This window comes from Symphalangus syndactylus, chromosome 17 (genome assembly GCF_028878055.3).
Source record: "Symphalangus syndactylus isolate Jambi chromosome 17, NHGRI_mSymSyn1-v2.1_pri, whole genome shotgun sequence".
Taxonomy (NCBI): Eukaryota; Metazoa; Chordata; class Mammalia; order Primates; family Hylobatidae; genus Symphalangus; species Symphalangus syndactylus.
The window spans coordinates 92,818,906-92,835,367 of NC_072439.2; the positions used below are offsets into that span (position 1 = coordinate 92,818,906).

The following is a 16,462-nucleotide window of genomic DNA, read 5'->3' on the forward strand; positions in this document are numbered from 1 at the left end:
ATAATAAAAGGAATGAACAAAACCTCTGAAAAATATGAGATTATGCAAAGAGACTGAATTTATGACTGATTGGTGAACCTAAAAGAGATGGAAAGAATGCAACCAGCTTGGAAAACATATTTCAGGATATCATCCGGGAGAACTTCCTCAACCTAGCTAGAGAGGCCAACATTCAAATTCAGGACATGCAGAAAACCACAGTAAGATACTTCGCAGAAAGATCATCCACAAGGCACATAATCCTCAGACTCTCCAAGGTCAAAATGAAAAAAAAAAAAAGTTAAAGGCAGCTAGACAGAAAGGCCAGGTCACCTACAAAGGAAAGCCCATCAGACTAATAGTGGAACTGTCAGCTGAAACCCTACAAACCAGAAGAAGCTGGAGGCCAATACACAACATTCTTAAAGAAAGAAAATTCAACCCAGAATTTCATATCTGACTGAATCAAGCTTCATAAGCAAAGAAGAACTAAGATAATTTTCAGTCAAGCAAATGCTGAGGGAATTAATTTGTTACCACCAGAATTGCCTTACAGGAGCTTCTGCAGGAGCTACACAGGAGACACTAAATATGAAATATTTATTTAGCTCCTACAGGAGGCAGTAAATATGAAAAGGAAAGACCATTACCGCCACAATAAAAACACACTGAAGTACACAGACCAGTGACACTATAAGCCAGCCACACAAAAAGACTGGAAAATAACCATCTAACATCATGAAGACATGATCAAATCTACACATATCAATACCACACTCAAATGTAAATGGGCTAAATGCCCCCACTTAAAAGACCCAGAGTGGCAAGGTGAATAATGAACCAAGACCTATTGGTATGCTGTTTTCAAAAGACACATTTCACATGCAATGACACACATAGGCTCAAAATAAGGAGATGGAGTAAAATCTACCAAATGAAAAACAGAAAAAAATAGGGGTTGCAATCCAGTTTCTGACAAAACACACTTTAAACCAACAAAGAAAAGGCAAAGAAGGACATTACACAATGATAAAGGGTTTCATTCAATAAGATCTATCCTAAATATACATGCACCCAACACAGGAGCACCCAGATTCATGAAGCAAATTTATAGAGACCTTCAAAGAGACTTAGGCACACAATAATACTGGGAGACTTTAACACCTCCCTGACAATATTAGACAGATTGTCGAGACAGAAGATTAACAAGACCTAAAATCAGCACTGAATCAAATGGGCCTGACAGATACCTGCAGAAATCTCCACCCAAAAACTCTGTCCTCTGTATACAGAAAATGTATATTCTTTATATATGCCTCATGACATATACTCTAAAATCAATCACATAATCAGAAGTAAAAGACTCCTAAGCAAATGCAAAAGATCTAAAATTATATCAGGAAGTCTCTCAGACCACAGCAAAATAAAAAAAGAAATGAAGTCTAAAAAATTCACTCAAATCCAACAATTACATAGAAATTGAATAACGTGCTCCTGAATGACGTTTGAAATCAAGAAGTTCAATCTCTAGGAAATAGCTAAAGCAGGGTTAAAAGGGAAATTTATAACACTAAATGTCCACATTAAAAAGTTAGAAAGATATTAAGTTAACAACCTAACATCACAACTAGAAGAACTAGAGAACCAAGAGAAAACAAAGCCCAGAACTAGCAGAACACAAGAAATAACCAAAATCAGAGCTGAACTGAAGGAGACTGAGACAGGAAAAACCATTCAAAAGATCAATAAGTCCAGGAGCTGAATTTTTGAAAAAGTTAAAGTAGGTAGACCGCTAGCTAGACTAATAAAGAAAAAAAGAGGGAAGATTCAAGTAAACACAATCAGAAACCACAATGAGGATATTACCACTGACCCCACAGAAATACAAACAACCATCAGAGAATATGATGAATACCTGTACGCACATAAACTAGAAAATCTGGAAGAAATGGATAAATCGCTGGACACATACACCCTCCCAAGTCTGAAAAAGGAAGAAATTGAATCCCTGAACAGACCGATAATGAGCTCTGAAATTGAGGCAGTAATAAATAGCCTACCAAACAACAAAAAGAGCCCAGAACCAGACAGACCCACAGCTGAATTATAGCAGAATGTAAAAAGAAGAGCTGGAACCATTCCTACTGAAACTATTCCAAAAAACTGAGGAGTTAGGACACCTCCCTAACTCATTCTATTAGGCCACCGTCATCCTGATACCAAACCTGGCAGATATACAGCAACAAACAAAGAAAACTTCAGGACAATATGATTGATGCACATCAATGCAAAAACCCTCAAAAATGCTGGCAAAACAAATCCAGCAGCACATCAAAAAGCTTATCCACCATAATCAACTAGGCTTTATCCCTGGGATGCAAGGTTAGTTCCACATATGCAAATCAATAAATGTGTTTCATCACATAAACAGAACTAAAGACAAAACCACATGATTATCTCAACAGATGCAGAAAAGGCCTTTGATAAAATTCAACACTCCTTCACATTAAAAACTGTAGATAAACCAGGTATTGAAAAAAAATAACTCAAAATAATAAAAGCCATATACCCAAAGCCAGCATCATACTGAATGGGTAAAAGTTGGAAGCATTCCGCTTGAAAACCAGCACAAGACATTGATGCCCTCTCTCACCACCCCTATTCAACATGGTATTGGATGTCCTGGCCAGGACAGCCAGGAAGAGAAAGAGATCAAGGGCATCCATACAGGAGGAAAGGATGTAAAACTATTCCTATTTGCAGATGACATGATCCTATATCTAGAAAACTGCATAGTCTCAGCCCAACAACTTCGTCAAAGTCTCAGCATACAAAATCAATGTGCAAAAATTACTAGCATTCCTATACATCACAACAGCCAAGTTGAGAGCTAAATCAGGAACAAACTCCCATTCACAACTGCCACAAAAAGAATAAAATACCTAGGAATACAGCTAACTGGGGAAGTGAAATATCTCTCCAAGAACAACTGTAGAACACTGCTGAAAGGTAACAGAGATGACACAAACAAATGGCAAAACATTTCATGCTCATGGATAGGAAGAATCAATATCCTTAAAATGACCATACTGCCCAAATAAATTTATATATTTAATGTTATTCCTATTACACTACCATTGAGATTCTTCTCAGAATTAGAAAAAGCTATTTTAAATTTCATATAGAACCAAAAGAGAGCCTGAATAGCCAAGGCAATCCTAAGGACAAAGAACAAAGCTGGCGACATCATGCTACTGTCATACAGGGCTACAGTAACCAAAACAACATGTTGCCAGTAAACAAACAGACACCATGTAAGGTGTAAGACATGCCTTGCTTCCCTTTTGCCTTCCACCATGATTGAAAGTTTCCTGAGACCTCCCCAGCCTTGCAGAACTGTGAGTCAATGAAACCTATTTTTTTCATAAATTACTCCATCTCAGTTAGTTCTTTACAGCAGTGTGAAAATGGACTAATACCCCTTCCTTACACCATGTACAAAAATTAACTTAAGATAAATTAAAAACCTAAAGGTAAAACTCAAAACTGTAATAACCCTGGAAGACAACCTAGGCAGTACCATTCAGGACATAGGCATTGGCAAAGACCTCATGTTGAAGACATCAAAAGCAAACGCAACAAAAGCAAAAATTGACAAATGGGATCTCATTAAACAAAATGGCTTCTGCACAGCCATGAAACTATCAAGAGAGTAGGGAGAAAACCTACAGAATGGGAGAAACATTTCGCAATCTATGCATCTGACAAAGGTCTAATAACCAGCATCTATAAGGAACTTAAACAAATTTACAAGAAGAAAAAATCAAACAACCCCATTAAAAAGCAGACAAAGGACACAAACAGACACTTTTCAAAAGAAGACATACATTCAGCTAACAATCATATGAAAAAATGCTCAGCATCACTGATCGTTAGAGAAATGTAAATCAAAACCACAGTGAGAGATCATCTCAGACCAGTCAGGGTGGCTATTATTAAAAAGTCAAAAAATAACAGATGCTGGCGAGTCTGTTATACACTGCTGGTGAAAATGTAAATTAGTTCCACCATTGTGGAAGACAGTGTGGTGATTCCTCCAAGTCCTAAAGACAGAAATACCATTTGACCCAGCAATGTCATTACTGGATATATACTCAAAGGAATATAAATCTTTCTATTATAAAATAGTTTTCTATTATAAAGACACATGCATATGTATGTTCATTGCCTCACTGTTCACAATAGCAAATGCACGGAATCAACCCAAATGTCCACCAATGATGATAGACTGGATAAAGAAAATGTGGTACATATATACTATGGAATACTATGAAACCGTAGAAAAGAATGAGTTCATGTTCTTTGCAGGAACATGGATGGAGCTGGAGGCCATTATCCTTAGCAAACTAACACAGGAACAGAAAACCAAATACCACATGTTCTCATTTACGAGTGGGAGCTAAATGATGAGAACACATGGAAACAAAGAGGGGAACAGCACACACTGAGGCCTATTGGAGGGTGGAGCGTGGGAAGAGGGAGAGGATCAGGAAGAATAACTAATGGGTACTAGCCTTAATACCTGGGTGATTAAATAATCTGTACCACAAATCCCCTGACACAAGTTTACCTATGTAACAAACCTGCATTTGTACCCCTGAACTTAAAACAGAAGTAAAAAATAAAGAAAAACTACCTACTGGGGATAGTGTTCACTCTTTGGGTGACAGGTTCACTAGAAGCCTAAACCCCAGCGTCACCCAATCCACCCACGTGACAAACCTGCACGTGCACCCTCTGAGTCTCAAACCTTTAAAAATTTGAAATAAATAAAAAATAAGAAAATAAATTGCTGTTTCTATCATGATAATAGTGATAAATAATAATGATTTTGTTAAAATATTGTTCATACTTATCAAAAAGCTTTCTTTGGTTATTTTAGATTATTTTCTTATAAGATAAAAACAACTGCATCCCAAATACAATAATTAAGGAAATAAGAAATTAAAACTTTAATTCTGTAGTTTCTATTGAGAAAGAAAGAGTGCAGCCCCTAAGGAGGAAAAGTTAGCAACATTAAACTAGAAGAACTGCCTGCAGCATAAACTTCTATTAACAAACAAGTCATTTTAAATAATGCTTTTCTTTAGACTATGCCAGCATCTTCCAAGGGAAGAAGTGGGAGACCCTAACCCTGGAGACATATATTATTTGATGGACAGACGACTCAAAAACCCTCTTCTAAGCAGCAAACCTTTTTGAGCATAAATGCAGTTTATCAAGTCTGGATTGCCCAACAGAATTCAATAAATTTCCTTTTCTTTTGGATTAATTCCATTTTTAATTTCCACAAGTTATATATGAATATCCACAAAATAATCTGTGACATTTTCAAAACTGTATGATATTCAAAAGAAATAACCTTCTAAAAATAATCTTTTTCCTTGGACAAGATTATCTGTTCTCATTAATTAGATGCTGTTTCTCGGATTAAAAAAACAACAAAAAAACTGCGGTTTATTTACTCTAAAACTGTGTATGTACACCACAATATAGTATTTTGCTTTACTGGAATTTGGCAACTGTCTGTGTGTAAAATTTCTGGAGTTTACCCAGAGCCACTTGTTGTTTTTGTTGTTTTTAAATTGGTTTGATAATACTTGAAACTCCTAAATGGTTATAATGAACATTTGGAACGTTACAAAGCATATCCTGAACAGAAAATGCTCTTGTCCTTGATAAGAAAATACTTTTCTCAGACTAGAAATAACAATACTGATCATCAAATTTTATTTTTAACAGAACTTTATCATCTAGAAAACACCTCCACTTGCCTTGTTTAATTATTTTTAAAGTAAATCAGGCAACGTAGGTATTATTACGACCTAGGTCACACAAAGAATAAGACATTCCAAGTTCAGACATGAGTGGGCATCTTTTCTTTACACTGCACCACGCAATCTCTATACAACTGAAAATGACAGCCACAAGCATTAATTATTGTTTTGCCTATCCCCTAGCAATATGGAAAGGGGCCACAGCTTAAATCCACTCTCGCTCTAGTTACCATTTACTCAAACAAATCTTCCAGGTATGCTAAACAAGCGTTCTGTGGAAGTAACTAATCAATAAAGCAAGCAACCTGAATAATAAGCAAGAGACCTGGCAGCCTGCCATAGGTGCCTTTGCAGTGAGTAGAAGCTTGGAGCAAACACACAAGCACAGTCCCTGTGCTCAGCCATGTAGGTGAAGTGCTGAGAGAACAAACTGTGTTGGGGACAGTTTTCTGAGAATCATGATACGGCCCAGTAGGTTCTCATGGGGAGGCTAATGAAGGCATGTTTTGAGATATGAATGGAGGCAGGTTTAAAGGGCAGGGCACAGCATCAGCAGCTGAATGTTAACAAACCCGTCTCCTTTCCATTTGAAGAGCAACCTGGTAGGAATGTCTTTGTAAAGTGTATGAAGCTGATTTTATTTCTGCAGCTATTGTCCCCACTGTCACTAAAGACTCTGCCATCCCGCTTAAAGTCTACAAAAATCCTGAAAATAATGTATCATAATTGGCTTTAACATGGCTCATATTATTCAAATGTCACAGAGGATTATGTGAGAAAAGTCTGACAGATTTGAACAAGGAAATTAAAATTTTCTTTGCTAAGTTTAGGGAGCATGTCTGTTATGCGATCTTATATTACTATTTCTCTACCCAGTCTTTCATTCATCGTGCTACTAAGCAGGAGAAGGGACTAGAGACGGTCAGTATGGACATGATTATTTTGATATTTGCCTTTTGAGTTTTGTCTTTTGTTAGAATTTTTCGAAACAGATTCTGAGGCAAATATTTGCATGCAAGAAGTATATTGGCCGGGGGCGGTGGCTTATGCATGTAATCCCAGCACTTTGGGAGGCCGAGGCGGGCAGATCACGAGGTCAGGAGATCGAGACCATCCTGGCTAACACGGTGAAACCCCATCTCTACTAAAAATACAAAAAATTAGCCGGGCGTGGTGGCGGGCGCCTGTAGTCCCAGCTACTCGGGAGGCTGAGGCAGGAGAATGGCATGAACCCGGGAAGCGGAGCTTGCAGTGAGCCGAGATCGCGCCACTGCACTCCGGCCTGGGTGACAGAGCGAGACTCCGTCTCAAAAAAAAAAAAAAAAAAAAAAAAAAATGTATTAAGAAGGAATTCAGGAAACATTGCCAGTAAGAAAGTGAGGAAGCAGGCTTGGATGGCAAAATTATGATGAAGTTACATGGGGTTCTGCAGCTAAAATAATACTTTAGATTGTCTCAAATTGAAACAAGGAGGCCAGGCTTTGTAACTCTCCGACTACCAGTCATGGGATGCAAGTTTCCCTCAGGAAGAGGTCATAACCCTGGGCAAGTATACCACAACTGCAATAGCTTCTCCGTGATGTGGTTGGTGTCATTATCTGGGGAAACTTTTAAGAAAACAAATGGGGGACCAATTACAGCACTCACTGGTGCAGTTATTCTTGAGGCTACAGCTAAAATTTATCTCCTCCTCCACTACTTCTTTTAGGTTCTGCTCACCTAGCAAGCACCTCTAGTGGAATAATATATCTCCTCATCTTTAAGGGATCTAAGCCTCTTGCCACTATGTTCTTCTCAGGTTGTGGCTGTTGCATTTTGTCATAAATCATAAAATTGGGCAGAGGAGTACCAAGAGATCAGTGGATCACCTAAATGCTAAACATGGACTTCCCAGTCCTCATTATATAACAGCAGACTCTCCTCTTGAGGATTAGTATCAGTTACTCTGCCAGGAGATTGACTCTTCTCCTTGCCTGTTATTTTTACGGCATAAAGAACCAAACTGACCAAGAATAAATAGCTTAAATTAGAATGTGACCCTTTCTGTGTCTCCTTGTAGAAGCATGTGGACACCAGATCTCTAGACCTACTAAGCTTAAAGTTGCAAAATTCCCTAAGTGGTTCAATGAGAGGAATGGTGATGAATTCACTACAACTTTTACCCTTGGGTTCCCATACCCATGAATTCTACGTACTGGGAACATAATCCCATATACTGATTATTTTTGTAGGGTATACCACATCCTAAAGAATGTAGGCTTATCCCCCCAATGTATCTCTAAGCTAACAATTCAACTGCCTCTTCAAGAAGCCATTCCATTACTCTACCATGTCAGCAGCTTCTGGATGGTGCAGTATGTCAGGACCAGTAGTTGCCACGGTCATGTCACTATTGTCAAACCGCCTTTGTGGTAAAGTGGGGCCCTTGATGTGATGTCTTTAAGTAGGATTTTGTGCCATAGATCAGACACTGTAAATCCCCAAATAGTAGTGTTGGTTGAGGCCCTGTGGGTTAGAAAGTTAAATAGTACATATAATATATGTTGATCCCATTCAACATGAATCAACACTCTCTCCAGGGTGGAAGGGGTCAATATAATCAATGTGCCACCAATAACTGACTGGTATATTGAAGAAATAGCATGTGTTAAGGCTCAGAGTCAGTCTCTGTTGTTGGCAGGATGGGCATTCAGCAATAGCAAGATCAGACTTGATGAGTGCAAGCCCAGACTTTTGGGGTCATTAGTAGCTTTCATCTCTACCACATCTTTTTTTCCTTGTAGATTTCTGACAATCGGCCGAGCAACTTGCAACTTCCCATAGCTCCATGTTTATTTCTATGTAAGGCAAATTTCTCTTTTCACACCAAGTAGATTAGCAGGTGCCCTCCTGAAAATGCTGTCTATCAAAAGGATTTTCCCTACTATTGTTTTTCCAAGCTACCCCTGACTGGGATTACAGTTAAGCAGCAGTCATATTTGGCTTGCACTCATGTACTTAAAGTTCTTATCAGGAACCAAAATTTTTATCATAAGGGACCCTCCCCTTCCATGTGTTTCTAGGCATGAGTTGAAGGAGAATGCTGGTGCCGCGGTAGTGGATGCCACGGTGGACTGGCCAGCTAATTGTACAACTTACTGATGCTACCGTGCCTGGCACCTATTCCACTCACAGATGCCTCTGGTGCCATGGGGTCTTCCAGATCATATGAACCAAGTAGCAAGACCACCTTTATCAAGCCTGAACTAAAAGGTCGTTTGCTTCTTTAGGTAACACTCACACCTGACAATCTTCCTGTTTCATCCGGGAAGTGAACAGTATTCCAAAGAACAGTATTCCAAATGGTACTAAGCTCCCTCTAAAACCTGAAAAGGCCTACCAAGTTTTGTGTTCCCTTCTTGGTGATTGGAGAGGTGAGATTCAATAACCTTTTTCTTTACTTTGGAGAAGACACATCAGTATGAGCAAGACCAAATGATCTCTAAACTCTTCAGCCATGTCCCTGAGTCTTTTTATGTTATATCTAACACACTGTATAGTATGTATTAGTGGTCAAGGTCTCCAATATACTTGTCAATTATTACTCAAATGGTCTGATTAACATAATATTATGAAGAGTGGGCCATCTGGATATTTCACAGAGCATCTAATACTCACTGGCCCAGTCTTTTCAGACCGCTTACTGTTATAATAGAGAATGAGACAGTGTGACAAGACCACAAATATATGATTTTTTCTCAGTCCTATGTGAATGCAAGCTACTTCTGATCCTTCTTCTTGCTCAGAATGGAAGATAAAGCATTCACCAAATCAATGTCTGCACGTCATCTACCTGAGGCTGGGTTCATCTGCTCTAGTAAAGGTGCCATATCCAGTACAATAGCTACAACTGGTGTTTCTTTGTCAAGTTTGCACAGTTCCACTGGCGTTACTAGAATCCATCTGGATTTTCCAAACTGGTAAAGTAAATGCAGATATGATGGGGACCAACTACCCTGCCCCTTCTTCAAATTTGTCACTCTAGTTGGCAACTTCCCCAGCATGTGTTATTGTTCTTGATTTACTATCTTGGCTGAGGGAACTCTCTCGAAGATTTCCACTTGGCCTTCCCGCTATGATTGATTTTACCTGACAAGCCAATGAACCAATATGAAAATAGATCCATTCTAAATATACATAAGAGAATCAAGAGCATGACTACAGGTTAAGTCTGAAGCACAGTGGTGCTGCTGTGAGCTGGAACTGGGCTAGGCTAGGATTCCATTATTACTTTATCCTATGTACCAACAATCTAACAGGAGGCCATGATGACATTTCAGATATTTGAATATCAATGTAAACATTGGTATCAATCCCTAGTTGTCAATATCAGCAATCCTTGAAATGTCTTGGTACTTCTCTCTCCCTAGGGTGTGGTTACCAATTAAATTATTTCCTAAAAAATTAGGTAAATCTCTACCCCGTACACATCTGCAATGATACTGCAGGGCCTTCGTCATGAGGATGCAACTTCTCCTTTAATGAATGTGTCTCAGGTTTGAGAACTGGTCTAGGTGTATGATCTGAGCAAGGAATTGTAACTCTGCCCTCAGGCTCTCAATTATCTAAACTTGATTCCTTTTTATTGAATTCATTAAGGAATATTCTTATTGGTTGCCAGTATACATTTCTCCTAAGGATACCTCTAATAGCTCTCTGTGGAACAACCCTCCCTCCAGATCCCTTTGATCATGCTGTTCATTATGAGTTATTCTACCATGCTCCTGGGTTAAGACCAATTGGCCTCTATGGTTTTTGGATCTTGTAATTTACATTTTCCAGGTCTCTAAGAATATTCTCTACTATCAACCCTTGCCTACAAAGGACAGCCATCACTAAATAGTGTATTTTTGCTAACAGCCCCTTACCAGAATGGATAGCATGTCCTCCAGATTTTCTATCTTCCTATGAAACATAGTTGGCTATGTATATGGGTTGTAGATGGAATATATATACATATATAGCCAACTAGATGTACATATGAAAAATATTTATATATAATACATATATTAATATACTCTAATATGTAAACCTCTCTGAGCCTCTTAATAACTTCCTCTCCCATCTGCCATAGTAGTTCTGGCATTTTCATTGAAGTTAGTGGGAACTATCACTTTTTGAAGCTTGCAAGTATCATCCAAGTGGTACATAGCATTATCTCCTGAATTTTTGGCCAAAGTGTTTAATTCTCTATTTCAGCGAAATAGTCCCATGTTTACATGTTTTCTTTATCTAAATATATCTTTTTGCAGCCCCCCCTTTATCCAGCACCCTCAGGATCTAATTCCATACACATACTTCTTTTTCTTGCCAGTTCAGGTTGCCGGTAGCTCCTTCAATACACAGTCCTATTACTCCCTTAGCAGCCTAAAACTTGCTTAACTTGGTTATTTTGTTACTCTACCCTAGTTATCTGGTGACCAAGATGGGAGGTGTGACTAAAGCCTTAGGGTAATGGTACATGGTGCCTTATCAATCAGCAGCCTCTGTATCAACTTCAAATAAGTAGTGAGCCTTTAGGATGAATAAGAAGGCAAATTTTTCGTGTCCCAAAAATCCACAGATATTGCATTTCAAAAATTTTTAATGCATCAATACAGACGTCACCATCTAACTTACCAGGGTCTCATTCCTTCTCGATTGGGATTGGGACTCAGATGTTGGTAAGTCTTCTCTGTTTCTACAATGGCTAAGTCTCTTTATTAACCTCCATGGAGGTACTTTGATTTTTATACATAACCTTAAATTGATAATGAATTACCCTCAGTTTTTCATTGTATTTATTCAATGCATTGATAGCACCTAGCAACAGCCATTCGATTTCAGTCAATATTTACTTATTCCAATGTAACTCTGAAAGTCTGAGATTTACACTAACTAATGCATTCTCTTCCACCAATATTCCTTCCCAGTTCACCACCAGGAAAGTTTTAACAAATGCGTCATTACTATATCTGGGGGCTATTCACACTAAATGACACCATGCCAGCAGGGAGCATGGCTCCAAAATCTCATTAAGATTTTTTTTTCACTACGACAGCTGCCCTATTCTAGGTTTCCTAAATATAGACACTGAAACAGATTTGTATGCAGAAAATTTTATTGGGATATTTTCTTTGGTAAAACACTTACAAGGACCATGTAGGATTAACAAATATACCTAATCCAATATGGTGGTCAGAAGGAAGGAAAAGATTCAGAGCAAGGCCTAACCAAGAAGTGAATAGCAATTGCTTACTGACAATGAAGAAATGGGGGCAAGAAAAGTATCTTGAGAAAAGTCAGCATCATAAAAAAGATATAAAAGTATACATGAGAATCCCAACATTTAATATTGCTAAAGTGTAAAGTGTGAGCCAAAAAGTAATGAAAGATGAGATTGAGTTGGGGTACAGAAGCCTAAACAATGAGCTTAAAACCTTGCATATCATTATTGTGAATAATGAGTGAGGGACAGAAATGATCAAAATTGCATGTTGGCTTATTCTGGCAACTTTAGGAAGAAGCAATTTGAGAGGAACTATATTGGGTGTAAGAAAATTATTTAAGGTCATAAATGCATTCTGCCTCTCATTGCTACACATGAACTTTCAGCAACTAATTTGATCATCTTTTGAGTTCTGTGATTTCATCCTGTCCAAATGTATTGGGAACTGTTGTTTGTTTTTGTTTTTATAAACCTCTAGTACTATTTCTTTGACCTGTTTTATTTCAATTTAACTATAACTCTACAAACAATTATGGACATCTCTTTTATACTCAGCACGGTGGTACTGTGCCAGGTACTGGATAAAGACAGTATGAATACATACTTTCCTTTTCTTTTAAATCAATTTAACTTTTATAATACTGCTTGACTGAACTATCAACTTGAAAGTTACTAATGCCAAAACTTATAACCAGTTCACCTCAAACTCTATGAAGAATTTTGTGCTTCTTGCCTTCTGATTTTTAAAAAAAGATATTTTAAAGTATACTGATAAATTAGAAATACATTCTATAATTTCAAGAGTAACTACTAAAAGGATAATATAAAAAGTTAAAAAATCATAAAAAGTAACAGTAAAAAATAATAAAAAGAACAACTAAAGCTAATCAATGATACTAGAGGCCAATGGTCACCTCAATGGTGAGAACTCTATTGACTGGGATTGAACACGAGGTGATATTGAGTAATGTGTCTTTATCTCTGTGCTGGATAGATGCGTGTAAAAATATGCAAAATTTATGTATCTGGGCTCGTAAGATTTGTGCACTTTACTGGACATAGGTTAACCTCAAATTAAAAAAAGAACAACTTTCGTAAAGAATTTCTAGAAGAGACCAAATTTTTTTTCTTCTCTTCCATCTAGTGCCAGACTTAGGCAGGCAAGTTTCTTAAATTTTCCTATCTATGTTAAGCTATTCGATTTTTATTGACTCTTTGGGACCTTGTTCTATTTGGGAGATCACCATGGTTATTCCTGAGTTTGATTTTCTGCCCCCATATCAACTGCTCATCTAAATGCACTCCCCAAGGTTTGGCATTCAAATGCCCTTCATCCTTAGGTAAAAGCCAGCTGGTCCATTATGTATCTTCCATGGTTCCTGGTTGATTAGTTTGTATATTGTTTGTCATACCACCATTTTTATGCCACCTTAAAGTGAGTTTTTAAAATGTGTGTGTTTCAAATATACATTTTATCCAGCATTTTAGTTGTTTCAGTCATGTGAGTCAGGTACCTAATCTGCTATCTGATAAGAAATAGAAGTGTCTCTGTTTCCAGTATTAATTTTCCATCTGCACTTTAGACCCTTTTTGGTAGAATCAGCCAGAGTAGGAGGATTTTGTTTGTTTGGTTTCTTGATTTCCAGGATCACAGGGCCTAGTCTAATTATTTTTCAGATACCTCCACCTAGGCTTCTGTCCCTCATCCTTCCACCTTTTGCTCCAACTCTGAGTCCAGGTCCTAATCGAATACTTTTATCTAAGAGCTGTTGGAAGAGAGGTAGGGAGGGGAAAGGAAAGAGTAAGAGCAAGAGCAAGAGAAAGAGAAAGAGAAAGGGGATTATATTAGCTGAAGAGTGACTATATGTTTTTCAGATTATGGTTTTCTATTTTTTTCATTGGTACTTTGTCTTCTAGTAAATTTTTCTATTAGATTTAAAACTGGTTTGTGCAAAATGAAAGTTTTTCTTACTGAAATTTTATTTAATAATAAGGCTTTTATCTCTTTTATTAGCTCTTAACCAACAAGTTTTCCCCCCGCCCCGAGGTCCTAGGAATTTTGTATAGCAGCAGTCTATTTTGCCATTTTCAAAAACACCTATTATTCAATTACAGTGTGAAATTAATTGGAAAATAGCCTAAAGATAACTCTAAGATCTACATGGTGTAGAAGTTTAAATTTTTGTTTTGTTAGTAATATCAGATCAGATGATGTTCTACCCTCATACTTGGCTCAGAATTCACTGTAAGAGTATAACTGACTTTGGTTACTAGCTAAATCAGTAGGAACAATCAAGGATTAGAGTAAAAGAGATATTTGACCTCAAAATCTGGAGGCTATTTGTGACTTATGATAGTTCAGTAATAAGTTATTAAGGGTGTTAGTGAGCTCACTGAAAACCCAAAAACATGGGTCTAGAAGAAGTACTAAACAAATAAGGCTCAGCTAGCCAGCTATTGAGGAGCTAGGTGGAAGACAATCCAAAGGAACGCAGGTTATCTAAAAACATGGGACAGACAAAGCATCATTTGGGGATTGCCTGGAGCTGTCATCAAAACCGGTGATAAAAGCTACGGTGCTTCTACTTGGAAACTTCTTTTGCTGAAGAACGCAGCTCTTAAACCAATGAAAGCCAATGAGAATATTGCAAGTAAAGCTATTGCCAACACATGCCACTTCCATAACTACTGGGGCAGAAAAATCAAAGCCATAATGAGATACCACTTCATATTCACTAGAATGGCAGTCAAAAATAAATAAATAAATATATATATATATGTATGTGTACATATATGTGTGTGTGTGTGTGTATATATATATATACATATATAAAACAAGTGTTGGGGAGGATGTGGGAGAAATTAGGACCCTTTACATTGCTGATGGGAATATAAAATAGTATAACTGCTGTGGAAAATGTATGGTGCTTCCTTAAAAAATTAAACATTAAATTTCCATATATTTTTGCAATTCCATTTCTGGGTATATACCAAAAAAAATTAAAAGCAGAGATTTGACAAATGTTTTTGAACTCGTGTTCACAGCAGCATTATTCACAATAGCCAAAAGGTGGAAGGGAAGCAAGTGTCCATTAGTGGATGAATGGATAAACAAAAAATAGTATATACAGACAATAGAATGGTATCCGACCTTAAGAAGAAAGGAAGTTCTGACATATGCCACAACATGGCTAAACCTTGAGTACATTATGTGAAGTGAAAGAAGTCAGTCACAAGAGGACAAACACTGTATGATTCCACTTATATGCAGCACCTAGAGTAGTTAAAGTAGAATGGTGGTTACCAGGAGCTGAGAGGAGGGGGAAATAGGGAGTTAGCATTTAAATGGACACAAAGTTCAGTTAGAGAAGAAGAAAAAGTTCTAGAGAGGAGCATTGATGATGGTTGGTTACAAAACAATGTGAACATACTTAATGCTACTGAACTGTACAATTAAAAATGATTAGGCCGAGCGCCGTGGCTCACGCCTGTAATCCCAGCACTTTGGGAGGCCGAGGCAGGCGGATCACGAGGTCAGGAGATCAAGACCACCCTGGCTAACACAGTGAAACCCCGTCTCTACTAAAAACACAAAAAATTAGACGGGCATAGTGGCGTGCGCCTGTAGTCCCAGCTACTCGGGAAGCTGAGGCAGGAGAATGGCGTGAACCCAGGAGGCGGAGCTTGCAGTGAGCCGAGATTGTGCCACTGCACTCCAGCCTGGGCGACAGAGCCAGACTCTGTCTCAAAAAAAAAAAAAAAAAAAAAAGATTAAATGTTTTTGTTTTTGTTTTTTTTTTTGTTTTTTCAAGTTGGAGTCTAGCTCTGTGGCCGAGGCTGGAGTGCAGTGGTGCGATCTCGGCTCACTGCAAACTCTGCCTCCGATGTTCAAGTGACTCTCCTGCCTCAGCCTCCCGAGTAGCTGGGACTACACCACCACGTCTGCCTAATTTTTGTATTTTTAGTAGAGACGGTGTTTCACCATGTTGGCCAGGATGATCTTGATCTCCTGACCTCATGATCCACCCGCCTTGTCCTCCCAAAGTGCTAGGATTACAGGCGTGAGCCACTGCGCCCGGCCTTAAATGGTAAATTTTATATTATATATATTTTACTATAAATAAAAATATTTTAAAAATTTAAAGTCAGGATTAGAGGACTAAGGACAATTTACCTGGTCTGCATGGCCTAACAAGACACCTATGACTTATCCCCTAGTCCCTTTCACATTCTTATTAGTAAGACTTCTATTGCACTTTATGCCCAACAAAAGATTAGAATATACTAATGATTCAATAAGAGTTTAATGTGCCAGGATCTCTGTCCTGTGCTGTGGGGGATGCAAAATAACTAAAATCAACCATATTTAATGTGAACAAAACCTTCATGAGAGAACATT

General features: G+C 38.0%; 1 protein-coding gene across 2 annotated transcripts in view; it reads left to right on the forward strand.

The window, feature by feature from the left end:
• Nucleotides 1-16,462, forward strand: part of OSTN (osteocrin) — a 420,502-nt gene that overhangs the window by 273,131 nt on the left and 130,909 nt on the right. Inside the window, exon 1 of one of the 2 annotated variants that reach the window (XM_063621973.1) lies at nucleotides 3,299-3,377. The exons of the other annotated variant lie outside the window; for it this stretch is intronic. Within the exon in view, the coding sequence (XP_063478043.1) occupies nucleotides 3,336-3,377 (42 nt within the window). The 5' untranslated portion in view covers nucleotides 3,299-3,335. Of the gene's footprint in view, nucleotides 1-3,298; nucleotides 3,378-16,462 lie in introns of those variants that run through there. 2 annotated transcript variants of the gene reach the window in all.